The sequence below is a fragment of the Convolutriloba macropyga genome, chromosome 8, assembly GCF_964194025.1.
Source record: "Convolutriloba macropyga chromosome 8, txConMacr16.3, whole genome shotgun sequence".
Lineage (NCBI taxonomy): Eukaryota > Metazoa > Xenacoelomorpha > Acoela > Convolutidae > Convolutriloba > Convolutriloba macropyga.
In genome coordinates this window covers 9,743,249-9,761,609 of record NC_134475.1, presented here as the reverse complement: position 1 = coordinate 9,761,609, position 18,361 = coordinate 9,743,249, and the positions used below count along the sequence as shown (strand labels likewise).

General features: G+C 35.1%; 1 protein-coding gene across 1 annotated transcript in view; it reads left to right on the top strand.

Annotated features, from left to right (window-relative positions):
* The window catches only part of LOC142343913 (uncharacterized), a 37,146-nt gene extending 22,678 nt beyond the window's left edge, over positions 1 to 14,468 (top strand). Inside the window, exons 3-5 of the mRNA XM_075395303.1 lie at positions 6,952 to 7,110; positions 8,335 to 8,515; positions 13,065 to 14,468. Of these exons, the coding sequence (XP_075251418.1) occupies positions 6,952 to 7,110; positions 8,335 to 8,515; positions 13,065 to 14,332 (1,608 nt within the window). The 3' untranslated portion in view covers positions 14,333 to 14,468. The remainder of the gene's footprint in view (positions 1 to 6,951; positions 7,111 to 8,334; positions 8,516 to 13,064) is intronic.
* Positions 14,469 to 18,361: the final 3,893 nt, after the last annotated feature.

Here is an 18,361-nt window from a genome sequence, read left to right as displayed (position 1 = left end):
CTTAGAACTGAAGTGAACTTATAGCTGGCGTCAAAAAACTGGGGTCGAAATTTTCTCGACAATTGGAATTTCTCTACCAGCTTTTAAGAGGTTTTCTATCTACTTACAGCCCTGATAACATTATGAAAGGTGACATTTTTGCATTATGTTATATATGACTGTTTTATTTGAATTCAATAGGTCCGATTGGCTCAATTTACATGCACGACAATAATAAAACTCCATGCCGACCTTTACCGGCTGGCCAGCGGAGCCTAAATGTTGCTTTTCTTAAAAATAAATAATAGGAATATGAATTGCTTTGTTGCTGATTCCTATTAGTTTGACTCTATGTCTTTCTCTGGCCACAACCTCAATGTAAGTAGTATTTGGAGACCAGTCACACGTTAACATCATGTATATACTGCAATGGTAACATTTATGATGTGATATTAAACGTTTTTATATGTGTAAATATGTCACCGCAAAAATTGTTAAGTGGCACTTTTATGAAGGTTCCAAACTTTTTAGGGACCTCCTATAGCAGAACTGCCTTAGTACTGAAGTGAACCCATAGCTAGGGGCAAAAAACAGGGGTCGAAAATTTTTTTCTTGACAATTGAAATTTCTCTATCAGCTTTTAAGAGGTTTTCTATCTACTTACAGCTTTGATAACATTATGAAAAGTGACATTTTTGCATTATTTTATATATGACTGTTTTAATTGAGTTCATTAGGTCCAATTGGCTCAACTTACATGCCAAACAATAACAAAAGTCCATGCCGACCTATGCCGGCTGACCAGCGGAGCTTAAATTTTGCTTTTCTTAAAAATAAATAGTAGGAATATGAATTGCTTTGTTGCTGATTCCTATTAGTTTGACTCTATGTCTTTCTCTGGCCAAAACCTCAATGTAGGCAGTGTTTGGACTAACGAACAATTTTTTGAGATTTTCCAGTATGTTTTTGGTGTGTTCCCCTCCTCCTTCTCTCAACCGGGCTGGGGACCGGCTAAGGCGGAGTTACAAACAAACAACTATAGGAGATTTTGAGTAGAGCTTTAGGTAAAAAACCAAGCTTAAACTCTACTTCCAAACGAAACAAAGCATAATAAATCGCTAAAGGACTATAAATGATAAAAGATAAATGATAAATTACTATAAAACAATATTTCCAATACCTAAATTTAAAAAAAAGATCTTTTTCATCGGGTCAAGGAGTTGACCAAATCGAACCAAACTGGGTATGGAGTATACCACGGGTAGCTAGAGTGTAAAACAAAAAGAATTTTTGCTATAGCTTGACTAGGAAAAAGTTGGCTTTTCATACGGAAATTTTCAAATATTTCGAATATTTAATTTCAAAATTAGGTCTATTTCGTTAGATTGACGAGTTGTCCAATGCGATCCAAACTGGGTATGGAGTATACTGGGTATGGAGTATTTTTTTATCGATTCCGCTCATTCCAGTCAATTTCAGCTCATTCCGGTCATCTCTTGCATTTTTTGAGCGGAATTTGAGCGGACTCCTCAACTTGGGATTATTTCTACAATACCGACAAAAACCAACGCTTCATACATGCAAAACCGATGAAACCGACAAAAACCGACAAATACCGACGTTTCGTACGCCATTTTTGTCGGTATTTCCTAGCTCCAGTCTTTTCATAAATTGAACGATCCAAAGTCTGGATCATAAACTTTTTCGGTCTTTCTGAGTCTTTTCATAAATAGAACGAGCCAAAGTCTGTATCATATCGCATTTTTGTCTGTACACGTCTTTTCATAAGCGTTTTTGAACGAGCACATAAACGCACCAAAGTTTTGAACAGGCAAAGTCTGGATCATAGGCATTTTTGGTCTGCCTGGGTATTTTCATAAGCAAAAATAGTCTGGATGGGTATTTTCATAGATCATTTTGAGCGAGGACCTCAACCTGGGACAGGATTGAAAATGTATGGAAATTGAAAAGGTATCGATGGAGCTGAGGAGACTTGACATTGAACCATTACCAGAGAAAAATCTTTTGAGCGGAAATAAAAAGCAGAAAATGAAATCCATGCGCACAACGAAACCTCTGCAAAACTTAAAAAAAAACAAAAATTTGTTTGAAGGTAAGAAATATTTCGATCTACCGAACGTTAACACAACTTTGCTGGATTGACAGTTGAACTGTAGTTCTATAAAATCCGTATAAACGAGGGAAAACTATTTTACTGCAACGAAGAGGATCATTCTTGCCATAAATTTCCCAAAACTATCAAACAAAATCATTTTTTCATTAGTATTCAGCTATCAGATTACTGAAATTTGGAATTTTTAAGCAAATCGATCTTAGTTTTAACACGGGACTGGGTGTCAAGATATGAATACAACCTCTTATAAGAATGAAGGTGTTTTTATTGAAACTCAACAAAAGCTCCCGAATTTCTTGAAGTGAGTTTTATCATCAAAGATGCACAATCTTGAATAATTTAGTTTTTTTTTTAAAAAAAACCCTTAAATCCACACAAAGGATTTAAAGTGAAAAAATGTTTTTCAAGGTACGTTCAAGATCAATTTACCTTTTTTGTTTCCACTTCAACAAAGCCAACATCGACTGACCAATAAAAGTTTTCCTATTTTCAATAAGCGACTGCATGGTGCTTTTTTATATTCTTTAATTTTAAATAGTTAGTACATTTTTTCATTATGTGCGCATTGATTCCAGTATACAAAATACCATTATTAAAAGAAGAAAGAAGGAATTATCGTATTTTATCTTATTTTGTTATCAATTGGGAAGATAAAGGAAATTACAAGTCAGATGTATTCAAATGCACAGAATCTACTCTTCGAAAAACCCAGGCTGAATTCAGTAATAAGGATTGAATTAACTAGTCACGAAGTCCGAGAAATGTGAGTGGTATCATTAAGAAGCTGGTCCAGCGTAGAATTCAAAATTAAAAAGATTTTTTTGATTTTTGTTTTTTTTTTCGAAGAGTTATCGAGGATTGAAGTTTTGTGTGAACACGGAATATTTGTTCACTTTTAGTATGATTTTTCTTCAAATTAAGATATTTTCTATAAAAATAGTATTTCAAACTTAAATTTCTTGCCAAAAAACGAACCAATTTCGTGCTTCTAATAGACTAAAGGTGATAAAAAAGACTAGTCTAGTTTTGGTCTCATAGGGAGCTTCAATATCAATCAATTTTTTTTTGCTTTTTAAGTCACCTAGAGACAAGTCACTTTTCATATCGAGGTTCTGTTAATGACAAACTTCCTTTAAAGTCAAATGAAGCTCAATGAACAAAAAACAATCGTTTTCAAGGAATTGCTCATGTTTTTTTTAAATTCGACTCTGAGTTTTCGTAGTTTTAAATGAAATTTTGAATTTCTTTTTGAGGTGTCACTAATTTTTTAGAGTCTTATGGCATGGACTCATTGACTAACGGTGCAATATGTTCCCTAGTGAGATTTCATTGAGCATATCTAGTGCTGTAAGTGGACAACTAATGGCTGTTAAGACTTTAAAAATAATTTTTCGAAAATTTTTTCGAACATTAACCAATCATAAACTTATTATCGTGAACTGTAAGTCACTCTCTGTGATGACAACACCCTCTTCCGTCCTACTGTAATCAAATTTGATCTAGCTGGTTGTTTTTTCTTCTAGCGTTTAGTAATATGACTTCAATGACACAAGATTTCAAAAAGTTTTAAAATATTTTTGGTTATTTCCTTATTATTAGTCACTTTTGAAATCTTATCGCATTATCCTAAAAATGACATCTCCCATTGGCTTCGAGAAGACGTTCAGTGGATCACAGATAATTTTTCAGAGAAAAACTTATGATTTTAAATGGCTTCGACCTTTTCTTCTCGCACTTCTCTACCGAATTTTTTTGCTTTTTGCCTGAGTTTTTCTGTTGTTTTTATAGTCATAAGACTTGTTCTGATGTCTTATTGATCACTTGTGCATGATAAACATCCCCATACTTCTGGTGTAGCCTAATCGAGCGTATCTATTGACTTGCAATGAAATTTATTGAATTTAATGGCTGTTAAGAATTTAAAAATTAATTTTTCGAAATTTTCTCTGAACTCTTATCAATCTTAAAATTTTCGTTAACTGTTAGTCAGTCTCAGTACTGACAGAACCCACTTGGTTTCTACTGCAACTAAAATAAATTTCGTTGGCGGTTTTATCTTCTAACTATTGATTATATGACTTCAATAACACAAGAATTCAAAATTTTTTAAAAAAAAATTGAACTCTTGAAATGAAGTTTTGAACTCTTATCGCATTATCCAACTTTTATACACAAATTTTATTCTAATCCTATTGGCTAGGAAAAGACATTCAGTGGATCACAGATAAAGTCTTCAGAGAAAAGTTAATGGTTTAAATGGCTTCGAAATTTTTTTCACAAACTTTTCTACTGAATTTTGGTTTTCTTATATTTTTGTTGTTGTTTTTATCGTCTTAATAATTATTCTGATCTCTTTTTGATTATCAATGCATGACAAAGATTTTTTTCCTGCCATCGTGTTATTTCTGAGCGTAGTTATTGACCTCCGTTAAAAGCTTTTTATTTTAATGGCTGTTAAGAATTTAAAAAAAGTTCTTCGAAAATTTTGTTGAACATTAACCGATCCTAAACTCTTTTTCGTGGACTATTAATCAGTCTTAGTACTTACAGGATCCGTTTTTTCAATGCAGCCAAAAAAAATCGGGTTAGCGGTTTTATCTGTTACCTATTAGTTTTAAAACTTCAATACCATTAGTTTTCATTTTTTTTCAAATTTTTGGGTTTTTTCTTATTTTTGGATCCTTTTGAAATCTTATCACATTGTCCTAACACTGATAGTTCCCATTAGTTTAGGGAAGACTTTCAATGGATCACATATGAACTTTTCAGAGAAGAACTTATGATTTAAATTGCTTCGACACTTTCTTCTGGCACTTTTCTGCTGAATTTTTGGTTGTTGCCTGTCTTTCTTGTTGTTTTCATCTTCAATAACTTGTTGTAAGGCCTTATTGACAAAATATAAATGACCAAAAAAATTGTTGTCCCATGCAGGCACTATATATTGTATTTAATGGATTTCGTTGAAAGCTAATGAAATTAATGGCGTTGATATTACGAGTTTTCTCAAAAACTTCGTGCTTCTAATGTATTTCTTCATATTTGATTTTTTGAAACTATATTGTTAAAAGAAGAGGAATCTCATTGCTGGTTAAAAATTAATTGAACATAGAAAAATGTTTATTGAAAAGTCATTTTTTAATGCCTTTGCCACTTCTCTCGCTCAATTTTTTTCCCTTGAAATTGGTGTTTTTGCCTGTTTTTGCTCTTTAGGTAGCCATAAATGGCTGACCGGTTGCATAAGCTTGCAACTGAAGATTGAATGAATGATGTTAACCGAAGCACTCAGTTTATAGCGAATTATAGTCTTATAGTCATATCAAACTTTTTAGTTTTTGTTGTTCTTTTCTTCAACTTGTATTTTATTTTCGTCAATGAGAGGTCACATCCAATTTCTTGTTTTTAAAATTTAACAAGTTTACTGGTTTTGTGACGCAACTGTTGTTTTGTTTGAAGACAATGTGCGTTTTCATTTAAAATTATGTAAGTGGTGTATTTGTTTCTTTTTCTAGTTTAGAGAAGACGTTCAACGTATCGTATCAAAGTTTTCAGAGAAGAACTTATGATTTAAATTGCTTCGACACTTTTTTCAGGCACTTTTCTACTGAATTTTTGGTTGTTGCCAGTCTTTGTTGTTGTTTCCATCTTCAATAACTTGTTTTAAGGTCTTATTGACCAAATATTATTGGCCCATAAACTTTTTGTCCCATGGAGGAAAAATTTAGCGTATTTAGTGGATTCCGTTCAAAGCTAATTAAATTAATGGCGTTGATACTACGAGTTCTCTCAAAAATTTCGTGGTTCTGATATAATTGTTCACATTTGATTTTTTAAAACTATGTTGATTTAAAAAAGACTCCATTGCTCTTAACAAACTATTTGAACACAGAACAGTTTCTAGTGAAAAGTTCATTTTTTAATGCCTTCGACAATTTTGTTGCTCAATTTTCTTCCTGAAATTGCTGTTTTTGCCTGTTTTTGTTCTTTAGGTAGCCATAAAATCTGACAAGTCTCTTAGGCTTGTAATTGATGATTGAATTAATGATGTTACCCGAATCAATTAGTCAGTTTACAGCCCTTAGTATGTATTAAAGTTTATGACATACATTTTAAAACATTTTTCAAACTTTTCAGTTTTTGTTGTTTGTTTCGTCAAATTCTAACTTATTTTCATCAATGAGAGGTCACATCCAAAGTCTGGTATTCCAAAAAAAATAACATCTACTGATATTTTTGTCACGTATGCTTTGTTTGTTGGACAATGTGCGTTTTTATAAACGTTTTTTGAGTGGTCATTTTTTCCGCTTCTTTTTCTCTTCTTTCGGAACAATCGCGTAGTAACAGATCCGAATGGTTTACAAATGGAGCCCGAATAAACTTATTTAATTTCTCAGTATAATTCCCGACGAATTACGCGTCATTAATCGCTCTCTCTGTTGACTTGTAACATAGACTCATTAAGAAAACTTTCCGTCCGCTGTGTAGTTAGAAGAAATTAAATTTGAGTAGTTAAAGTTTTATCTGACTGCATTTTGATGTTGTTACTATGTGCTTTTAAATTTAGATGTTCAGTTTTTGCCGTGAAGTTTTTGTTTTTGTTAATTTTTTTGGTTGTTTTTTGTCTCTTAGTCTCCTTGAGGTCAGATCTCATTGGCGTTGTAATAAGGCATGACATTATGTAATTCAATTAGTAGATAGGTTGTGTTATGATTGTTTTAAACTCAAACATCTGTTTTTGTTATTTCTTCATTTGGTTGACAATTAAGTCAAAAATGTTGATGAGCTCGGGTCGGAACATCATGTGCGAACGCACAGTAACGAGCAGCCTTGTTCATTTCTAGTTCCGTTCCCTGTTGGACAAATGTGACAGGTCAAACAATCTGTGTGACTCATCCAAGTTCACCCGACTGAGGTGTTGTCCCAATCAGGGCACGGTGGGTGATGGGGTCTGCTGCACTCCCGAGCAGGAGATACACCACGCACAGCAATGCACTTCCCAGGTTTGTAATATTATGATGATTCTCAGATTGGCCAAATTTACTAAGCGTGAAACGGACCATAATGCATGGGCCATTTAAGTATGTAACACACGCACATTCAAGTTTGAAAATGGCAGATCTCGTCAGTTCCAGGTTCTACAATGCCAGATTTTTCTCTATACAGTGCCAGATTTCAGACTGGAAAAGTTCTTGTTTTGAGCCGCTTGCAAAAATCACTTTTCGCTCTCATCTCGAAGTACTACACAGGTCTCGACGAACAATAAATTTTGAATTGCATCACAATTAATAGTAGACTGAGTAAAAAATCTGGGATTTTTCCCGCTTGTGCCTCCCCCAGTTATAGAGCACGTGCCATTACATAGTAAATCAGTTTGTAAAAATATGGCACGTGCGTCTGTGGGGTGCAAATAATATGCAACCACTAAGATGAGTGAGGCCAAAAGGAAAAGATCCAAAATCTGTATTTCAGCTGCAATTGTCATAAAAAGTACCAAGAGGATTATTTTAACTGCAAAAAAAAAAAACTTTTGGCAGCTATTTATGATGGCATAGCATCCCTAGAAATATGCGTTTCGCAAATTTTGTTTTCCAAACACACAATGTTTACAAGTTTTCATAATGTTAAAATTCTTATGGTTAAAACGATTTTATGTTGCTCAACCGAATTGAACTTACAGCCTGCTTTCATTTTTAAGCTTGTGGAAGGCAGCTGAAAAACGCTGCGAGGCGCTATATACCGCTGATAAGCGCAGAATTTAGCAAAAACAATGAGCTTTAAAAACTTTTTAAAAAATCAGACAAAATTCAGCTCTCTTATCGCAAACTTTGTTAGAAATTTTATCGATCGGTGACAATTTGTCCAAATCAAATTCTGCCCTGAACAAAATTGATCTTGACAAATTTTATATCCGAATGAGAGAGATCTTAAAGCTATAAATCTCGTTAGGAGTGTCGGTAGAACTGATCTTGGAAATCAAATTGAGTTTCTTGGGTCAAATAGGAAGATCTTGCAAGTCCCAGTCAATTCTCCCAGGCACTTGAGTCTGATCAGAGACGAATTCGAGCGCACTTGAGTCTGATCAGAGACGAATTCGAGCGCACTTGAGTCTGATCAGAGACGAATTCGAGCGCGCTTGAGTCTGATCAGAGGCACTTTCGGTCTGGAACAGTCTGGACCAGGGCGATTTGGAGCGCACACCTCAACATGGGTGATCATATTTTCAGGAATCCTGTTCTGTGTCTGACATGGAGTGCATAGATGGATCTTGTTCGTTCAACATCAGCTTCGATGAAGACTCAGTAGCTCTATTCATAATTCTGGTGATTGCAGCCATTGTGGTCATAATAGTGGTCGCTGCTCAGATTGCTTGCTGCATATTCTACAAGATGCGAAAGAAACAATCAGGCAACACATTTATTTTTTGTTCTATAACCATCCACATTTTTTTGGGAGTTAGGAACACTGTACCAGACAAAATTCTTTTTATTAAGTCAATTCGATATATATTTTGCAGCGAGAGAAGTAAAAATGAAAAAAAAAACTCTCGAAAAACTGGGTTGTCAGTTGACGCGACATTTTCAAATGTTTTTAAAAAATTTCTAGAGAAAAAAATTGAGGTTTAAAGTACACAAAAACTTTTCACAATTTTCGTCTTCCATCATCTTAAGTACCCATAAGACACTCGTAAATGTGCTAATAATAAATAAAATTTGATCTTTTCCGTTCCCCACAACCCCCCCCCCCCCCCCGTTACGTTATATACGCCCCGAAATTGTAACGAGTTCACAAATGTCTCCTGATGTTTGCTCACTAATCCAATCATTTATGAAATGGGAATTTAATGGGAATATAATGGGAATTTAATGCCAGCCAAACTTTTTTGCTATGCAAATTTTTTCGACTTTAATCACTGGTTGTAGAGACTTCAAAAATAATTGCTTTGAATTACTGTTTTTAAATCTGTACAAGGAGAAGCACATGGATATATTATAAATAAAAATAGAATTCAGAAGTATTTCAAGTCATCGTATCTAGTCAATAATATATTTGGGCAAATTGAAAAAGAAGATCGGGCTGATTTCGCTATTTGTCCACGTTGTTGTTATTTTTAATTATAATTATACAGCAACGAAATTAATTCTTCTTTCTTTCTTTAATTGAAACTATAGAATTCCTTTAAAAAAGTTTTCAATACGTTGTGCTAAATGTTTTCTTTTCCATTTTATTCGATTTTGGCAATAAAAATGAGTTCTGAGAAAAACGAATTTATTTTTACTGCTCGTACTAAAATTTAACAATCTTGCATATAAATTGCATACTTTTCCGCTCAATTGTCACTTCATGGAAATTTTTGTTCGAAGATTACCTGTAAATTCACATCACTAAAAAACTTAGTTTTCAACAATGAAGACTTCTGAATCTCTCAGAAAAAAATTGTCGTAATAAAAATTGAGAGCCGCAATACATTTTTGATGATATTTTTTTTAAAAAGAATTACAGAAAATTAATAACCAGATTTCTAGTTGTCTTAAGAATCTTTGTTTTAAAGAAATGAATAAAGCCGTCGTTCTCAAAACAATTTCACTCCTAAATCAAGATTTATTTTTGATCAAACAGCTAAACGTGTCTTACATCAACTTATCTCCCGTAAGATAAATAACTCCTGCTCCTAAGTCCTGCCCCCCCCCCCCCCCCCCCCCCGGTCAAGTTACTCCCCATTCCTAAAACAAAATGGGAGACAGTAAGTGAGAAATTTCGTCAATGGTATTCACTCTCATTTTTAATGCTAAATTGTCCTGTTCATTGTTCTGCGATGATAAACAGAATACAATTGGTCTGTCTACAATGAGACAAAGGTATTGGCAAAACAACAATAACAAACAACAATAACAAACATTGACAAAACAACAATAACAAACATTCATTACATCAAAAACTTTATGTCCGTTTTAAAAAACAAAACTTAATAATAAAGTCAACATACCGTCCGATGAAACTGAAACTAAACAAAATTACTTGTAATTCACAGAAAAAAATATGGAACCAGTCCATACAAAGGTTTGGTAACAGTTAGACAAAAAGAACAAAAACAGTAAAGATAAAAAAATTCGCTTTTTTCTAATTAATTAGCTTCAAAATAATGAAAACCGTTAGAAATCAAGTAAAATATCCCATAAAATTACGATTACCAATGCTTCTATAGAAGGTTATTAAGGCCTGTCCTTATTCAATTTCTTTTGCGGCTAAAAAGAACAACAACAAAAAGACAACAAAAATTCATTTAAAACTCGCAAAAAACGGTGTCGAAGCCGTAAAGCCATATATTGGCCCTCAAAAAGTGTTTGAATGCATCTTCTTCAAACACCGATAAGGTAGTTTGTGACCTTTCATCCTTTCTTTAATTAGACTAGATAACAAGTAGACAAAAAAGAAAAAAAGGCAAAAGTAAGTAATAGTTTTGTTTTTTTTTCGAAACAAAATTACTTCCAAAGTCAAGAAAGCCATTACTTAAAAAACGAATTACTTGAATAAGTTCGTTTTTTCGTCCAAGGGAAGCCCTTGAGAACTGCAATTATTCAGAATATTTCTTGCGTCTACAAAAAACGTCAAATATGACCAATCAATTTAATTTATTTTTTTTGTAAGAAACCGGTTTCGAAACAGTAAGGTCATAAGGAATTCTTTGAATATGTTAGATTTTGTGACATTAATTCCTTTTGACACCTTCTTTCGAACCCAATAATGTCATATTTGGCTTGTAGTTAACGAGAGTAGGTAACAAAAAAACAATAAAAAAAATTGCGAACTTAATTTTTTTTTATTTTGGAAAGCAATTGTTTTCAAAGTCATGAAAGCCATCAGCTATCTACTAATTTCAGACTTTGGGCTCATCTATAGTTTCATCAAAAGCCAATGAGGACTTTCATTATGCTGAAAAATTGATACGACTAAAAAGACAAAGTAAAAACGACAGTTAAAGACAAATACAAAAAATTCAATTAAATTCTTCGAGAAAGGGTTGTCGAAGCCGTTAAAACGATAATCTATATCTTTCAATATTTTATTATGCTCAATTTTGTTTTATTTTGAACGCCAATAATGTGATGTGAGAACTGTTAATAATAGGATAATGTGACAAAACTGGCGAATATCTAAAAATAGAAAAACTTGAAATCTAATGGTATCAAAGCCCGAAAATAAAAACTTAAGTCTTAAAACCTCAATAGATATTAAATTTTAAATCAGTAGAAAAAAAGAAGCATTTTGTCTTTGCTGACACTAAGCCACAAGTTGACCAAATTAAGAAAAAAAGAGAAAAAATTCATTAAGCCATTACTTATTTAAAAATCAATTAATCTTAAAAGTCCATAAGATTCATTAACTTGGTTCAAAAGTCCATAAGTGCATTAACTTGGAGCTGCTTAGGAAGCCGATTGGACCTTTCACTACTGAGCTTTGACTTGAAATGTTTTGTTCTTTTATTCATATAATAATGGTCAATTTTTTATTTAAAAAGACCGACTGATTACAATCCGAATCCTATTTGGATTTTAACTGTTCAACATTGTTCCAAAACTAGCCCCGCTAATGCGCCCATTAAGCAGACTCAATTTTTTGAATGTTATAGATATCGAAATGTTGTTAATTAAAAAATAAAATTGTTAATGCTGAGTTTTTGATAACCATCGAGTAAAGTTAGCAAAAAGGCAAAATTATTAAAAACATTGCACTCTCAACGGGAGTGAAGTAAAAATAGACCCCCCTTTTGATTCTACATAGATTGTATTGGTGTTGTTTGGGGGGGTTTTCGGGGGGTGTACTTCCGGCAAATTTAATCAAAGTGGACTAAAGAAGCCTATTTCGTGCTGTTTTTGATGAAAAAGGCTGAATTTTGAAATATTTAGCCCAATATTTTGACAAAAAAAATTAAATCAAAATAATCAACAATACTTTTTTGTCTTTAAAAAAATCAACAACGCTCTTTTTAAAAATTTTAACAATTCTTAGCAAAATTGACGAAAAATTAGGCAAAAATTCCGGAAAATGTGAATAAAAACAACGGATTTCACTCTACTTTTCTCAGAAGTTTAAACCTCGATAACTCCCTGGAGAAAACGAAAATAATGAAAATCTGTTTAATTCCATGCTCTACGTTGGACGAGCTTTCTAATGATACCGGTTTCAACTCTCTACGATGAATATATCGATCGGCGAAAATTGTCTGAACAAAAAAAAACCCATTTGAGTATATAGCTCCTCCCCCCTCAAGAGAGGTCGGAACAGTTAGTCATAATAGATTATGTGAAGTTTTAAAGGCATCATGTGAAGATAATCGGTAAGGACAAAAACAATTGAGGTTCAGTTCCTTATTTAAAATAAAGCCAAAATTCCTGGTAGAATTTTAACTTTATGGTAGCTAAGTTGTCTACCCAGTCCAAAGAGTTTTCAGAAAGTTGGTATAAGCGGCGAAAATTTGTTTTTTTTCCCACCGCAAAAATCTTACTTAATTTACGATGAATGTGGCGAGTTTGTTTATTTTTACACCTAAATGACGGTTGCCAAAAGATCTTTATACATACTTATATACCTACATACCCATATACAAATTATCTTACATAATTTCAACGCGTTCACAGCGAATCACCGCTAACCCTATATGTTTTACAGTAAAACGTAAATTTGTAACTTTTGTAAGGTTTTTGCAGCTGCTCATTTTTTTACAAGTAGTAAATTGGGGTCTTTTCAACAATTGACCCCCCATGTACCTAGTAGAGAATCCCCCCTTCTGTGCTAAACTTTACTCCAATGTTACTTGGCATAAAGATGCGTTATTATATGATATGTTATCATCAAGTTAATCAAATTAAGCATATCTCACTGTGATATGCTTAATTTGAATGCTTTGACCTCACGATAACAGCGTAACCAAAAACCATAATCACCCTCTCTTTAGAAAAAGAAAAGACATCCTTCAAGGCTCCAGAAGTGCGAAGACTCAGCGCCACACCCAGAGATCCAAGCGAGCCTCGAGTTGTGGTCCAGATCCCAACTATGCAAAATCGTCATAGCACTCCCAGAGACTCCCAAGGAACTACAAACCCAGGTGCTGACGTATCTCCGGAATTCATGCCAGTCGTTAGATACTACGAACGAGAGCCTCGATCTGGTCGGGCAAGCCACAACTCAGAACCCGAGGAAATGAGCCCTAGATTGAAATCAGGCTATCAAAACGATGATAAGGTAAGATCAAATCAACAAGCGCTCGAAAATGCCCAAAATGGGCGATCAAGAAGTCAGGGCCCAAGCAGAACCGATTCGTGGTCTCGCAAAGAGTTTGACGAGGAACCCAGACGCCGGTTCCCGTCTGAAAACACCTTGCAACGTGAGAACACTTCTGAAAATCGAATCAACTCTTTGCAAAACCCACGCAACTCTGATTATAGAGGATCAGGGGATAACTTTAATCAACAACCCGGGAGAGAAAATAAAGGATATCAGAGCTCATCGTCAAACATTGACCGGGGAGTTTATCAAAGGAATTCTCATCAAGTTCCCTATCATCCTAAGTACCAATCAAATCAAAGCTTTGATCAAAGTTTCCCTCTTCCGCCGCCTCGAAATGAAAGCCGAAGTTCATCGTTGTTACGTAACTCCCAGTCATCATTGCACGAATCTGACGAAAGATTGCGTAATCACGACGCACAATTGCGTAATTCGCGGTCAAGTTCTAACACACCGCAGCCGCCAGTTAGGTATTCGCAGCCTGATCTCGGAAGTAATCAGACTGAATTACGTAATAACGGTTCTTTACGACCACGTGATGAGCATTCTGGAGTTCGCCACTCTCAGCCTAACTTGCCAGGATTACGTAACTCACAACCGTTTGCGCAAAACGATCGGTTACCATTACGTAATTCCAACATCTCGTTACATAATCATAGCGTTAATAATGCTCGAATGTCTTCTAATGATGGTTTTGAACGTCAGAGACAGTCTCTTCATAACTATAACAGGAATTACGTTGTAGAAGAAGATGAAAACGACACTTTAGTAATTGGGGCTGGTATGAGTCATCAAAGCTTGGAAAGTAGCCGCGACTCAGTGGCGGGGAGGGGACAGAGACGTGGGTTCTACCCCGAGGGTGAAGAGAGAAATGTGGACGACCCCGATACGCCATTGTCGATTGCAGGAAAATTAAGAGTCGAAACAGAAATCAATTAAGTAATTACTGATTTATCTACTTACGCTGTCCGAACCCGAATTCAGGCCTTTAACTTCCTCTAAAAATTTTAATTTTCATCGGAAATTGTTTAATTCACATATTATGAATTATTTTGAATACATTTTTGTTTCTATACTACAACACAGATTGCGCCCAAAAATTTTTAAAAAAAACCCAGCTTTAAAGGACCACTGTTAGAAAATTGAGAGAGAACAGCCTAATGTAATTTGTACAAAAGATAAGCTTGACATAGTTTGACAAGAAGCTCTACTTGTTCAACGTATACCTGGCTAGAGAAGTGAAGCCTTGAGGAACAAAAAAGAACATGAGAATGGGTTATAAGAAATTCCCAACTTCGAGCGCTAAATACCATTTGGTGTAATGGCTTGCATACTAGGCTTGCAAGTAAGAGATGCTGTTTTGAATCCACTACTGGTCCATTTTCACAGTAGTTGCCCCTGCTTAGAACCCGCTAACAACCGAAACTTATGGGCGATAATTGATTTTCGACATTTGGTTCAGCACTCAATTAAAGTCGAGAGAGAATATTATCATAGGTCCAGCCAAGATCTTTTCTTGTGTAGACTCCCGAGATACAAATAAAGCTCGAATTGAACAAAAAACGTTCAGAACGTAAATTAATGATGGTTGAAGCTAATTTCAAGGCGGTTCTAGGAACCCCCTCCCATCCCCCCCCTGGAACAAAAGCCACCTAATTTTGGATAGGAAATAATCGCCTACGGAGATACATCCACATTTAATTTTTTTTTGAATTTTGGTTGTAACAGCTTGTTTGCTTTTGACAGTTTCATATAAAGTTGCACAGGCTGCTAAGGCATGGTGTTTACTACTTATTCAGAAGAGATTTCCAGATTACAATGAACTGCTAGGTTGCAAACGTGGGTAAAACATAAAACCCGCAAATTTTACAAATCAAAACAAATCAGAAGTAATCAATCAATCAAAACAAATTAAGGAAATCAAGCTTGTGCTTGAACACTCCGGGCCGCGTGCATGAAGGTAAAACTGAATACTCTTGTTGTATTTTACAATTTAAGATTTCGACAATCAAGTTTACATGATTTTTTTGCTGATATGTAATTTCAACATTTTTTTGTAATGTCGAAGCTGTAAAGATGATCTGTTGTCACAATTGAGGGCAATTTTGTTTTACTGTTTGTGTGTGTATGTGTAAACTTGTTGTACACTCTTCCGGGGGCGGCATATACACCGGCTATATGTTGTTGAAAGTTGGTGATCATACGTTTGCGTCGACGTTTTCATTTGATGCGTGGTAATTGGAATATTGTGTTGTTGAAAGACAAGGATGTGTGAAAGTAGTTAAATACTGTAAACTCTGTTGATGTGAGGGTGTATACTCTGTCGATCTGAAGGATGTTGACAAAATTATGTGGGTTGGATTCCGGAGACGTTAGTTTTGTCAAACTGGCAAATAAGGGCAAAAATAACGAAAACTTGATGATGTCTGTTGTCGGCGAGGGAAGCTAAAATTTTCTTTTCGTTTTGCAGTTTCACAGCGTTGTTGACTTCTTCATGTATCGTCGATTGTTTGAGCTTGTGTAGAGTTGAATATTTGAAACGCTGACTTTGGATACGATGATTATCGAAATATAAAAACCAATATGTCGTTTGAAATTTAAACTTTAATGGTTTCAAGTATTGTGTAAAACTTTAGATAAATTGACGGCTTGTCTCGTCAGCACTCCCGTTGATGTCTTGATTTCGAAGAATCGTGCTCGTCCATCCACTCCATTGTGGCTTTTTGCAATTCGACCCATTGGCCAAATACCTCTCGGAGTGAACTCATGCAATAACCAGACTAAATCGCCTTCTTTCAATTCGTCTGATCCTGTTCTCAACTTTGGGCGGCTGATAAGATCTGATGTGTACTACTTTTGCAAGCGTTTCCAAAAATGATCAAGTAATGTTTGTGTGTAAGAGAAGTCCTTTTTACTAAATGTTCGGCTGGTTGATTTCAACGGTGCTAAAGGGCTGTAAGGGCGTCTTAATACGAAATGATTAGGGGTTAGTGCTTCTTCATCGCTTGTGTCTGAGGGGACATATGTAATTGGTCTGGAGTTGAGAAGTCCTTCGGGCTAGTAGCTTCTTATGGCTAGTAGGCAACTATCTGTGTCCAATGTCTGACAAACCTCCAGATGCACAGCTTTAGTGACAAGACAGGTGAAAAGACTTACATTTTGTTTTTCCAATTTGCGCTTTGTGTGCTCGATGAAAAAGGGTCCGAAGAAGTCTAACCCAACATTTAGAAAAGGATATTGTTTTCCTGCTTCTGCGAATCGGAAACCGGGGAGGTCGGTCGTTAGGTGGGTAACATTTTGTGCTCTCCATCGTCGGCAAATGAAGCTTGTTTTGGTTAGTTGTTTCAAAAATCGTCTTAGTCCTATGATAATGAAATCTTGCTGCAGGTGTGCTGGGACAAACTCTGTTCCAAGATGTCTACAGTCGTTGTGTGCTAGCTCAATTATTATGTTGGTATTATTATTCTTAGCGTCAAGAATAACTGGATGTTTTGGGTATTTTAGCGTGCTTTAATCTGCCTATCGCTCGTATTAAACCAACTTTGTCCAGGAAGGGAGTGAACTGTAATAACTTGTCTTTTTTGACTAGTTCATTTTCCCGTTCAAGGTTTCTTATGCTTTCAGAAAAGGTTTTATGCTTTGATTGTCTCAATAGATGATGTCGTGCGTCTTCAAAACTGTTTGTGACTGGTCGTTTTCGGAAGATATTGACTGCTTTCATTACGGTTTCGGTTCGTCGCATAAGTTTATTCTAACTAGAGAAATCGCTAACGTCAATAACTGTATCTGCAGTTTTTGTACGTAAAACGTTTGTCGCTGTAACTTGCCTGTCTCTTTGGAAATTTGGAACGGGATTTTCTAGGAGAAATTTTGGCGCTGACAGCCATTTTTCTTTAGTCTGTTAAAAAAAGTTCTCTTGTTCCGTGATCTGCAGGGTTGATTTTACCGGGTACAAAATTCCATTGTTCTGACTTACAGTTTGCTAAAATTTTTGCAATTCTATTTGCTACAAAAACTTCTTTGGTGTTTTGTTGATATAATCCAACCTTATGTGGTCATACTCTCAGTCCAGAATTGAATTTTGTCAAAGTGTGCTGTCATTTCGCTTCGAACAAAGGAAGCAAGTTCTGCTCCCATAGCTGCTGCTTCTAGTTCTAACTTCGGGATGGTTGTTGTTTTAATGGGTGCAACTCTTGCTTTGCTAACAACATATTGAGTTGTTATTTTTTCTGCGATGCTTGATCTGATGTATATTGTCGTTGCTATTGCTGTACTTGATGCGTCGCAAAATATGTGAATTTCATGCTTAGCATCTGGGTTGGGGATCAGACTTCTGCTAATAGAAATTTCTTGCATCTGCTCATATTCGTCGACCAATTGCTGTAAGTCGTGTTGGAACTCTCTTGGAATCTGCTTATTCCAGTTGTTACCTTGTTTCACTATTGATTGAAGAATGCATCGTACTCTAAAGGAAAAAATGCGTGATGATTCCAAGTGGATCGAATACTGATGCGGCGAGTGACAGCAATTGACGTTGTTGCATGCTTTTTACATCCAGTTTTAAGTCTGGTCTTTTGAAGATGAAAATATCTTCCTTGCCATTCCACATTTGTCCTAAAATACGTTGCGCTGTCGCTGTGTCTGCATTTTCTCCAGTTATTTTCATGACTGTGTTTGGGTCGTTACTAAAAATTTTGTAAGTTTAAAGCCACCTTTTTTAACGTATCCTTTACTTCTATTGTTGTGATTGCTGCGTTTTCGGTTGTCTTGAAACTTTGAAGGTAATCATCCATGTAGAAATTGTTTTTTATGGCTGAGTAGGCTTCAAGATTATTTAATTTGTTATCTTTGGCACATCTGTGGAGTATGTATATTGCACATGAAGGGGAACAAGTTGCACCAAAAATTAGTCCCTTGTACTTGAAAATTTTTATTCTCCATCTTTGTTCCACAAAATTCTGAGTGCGT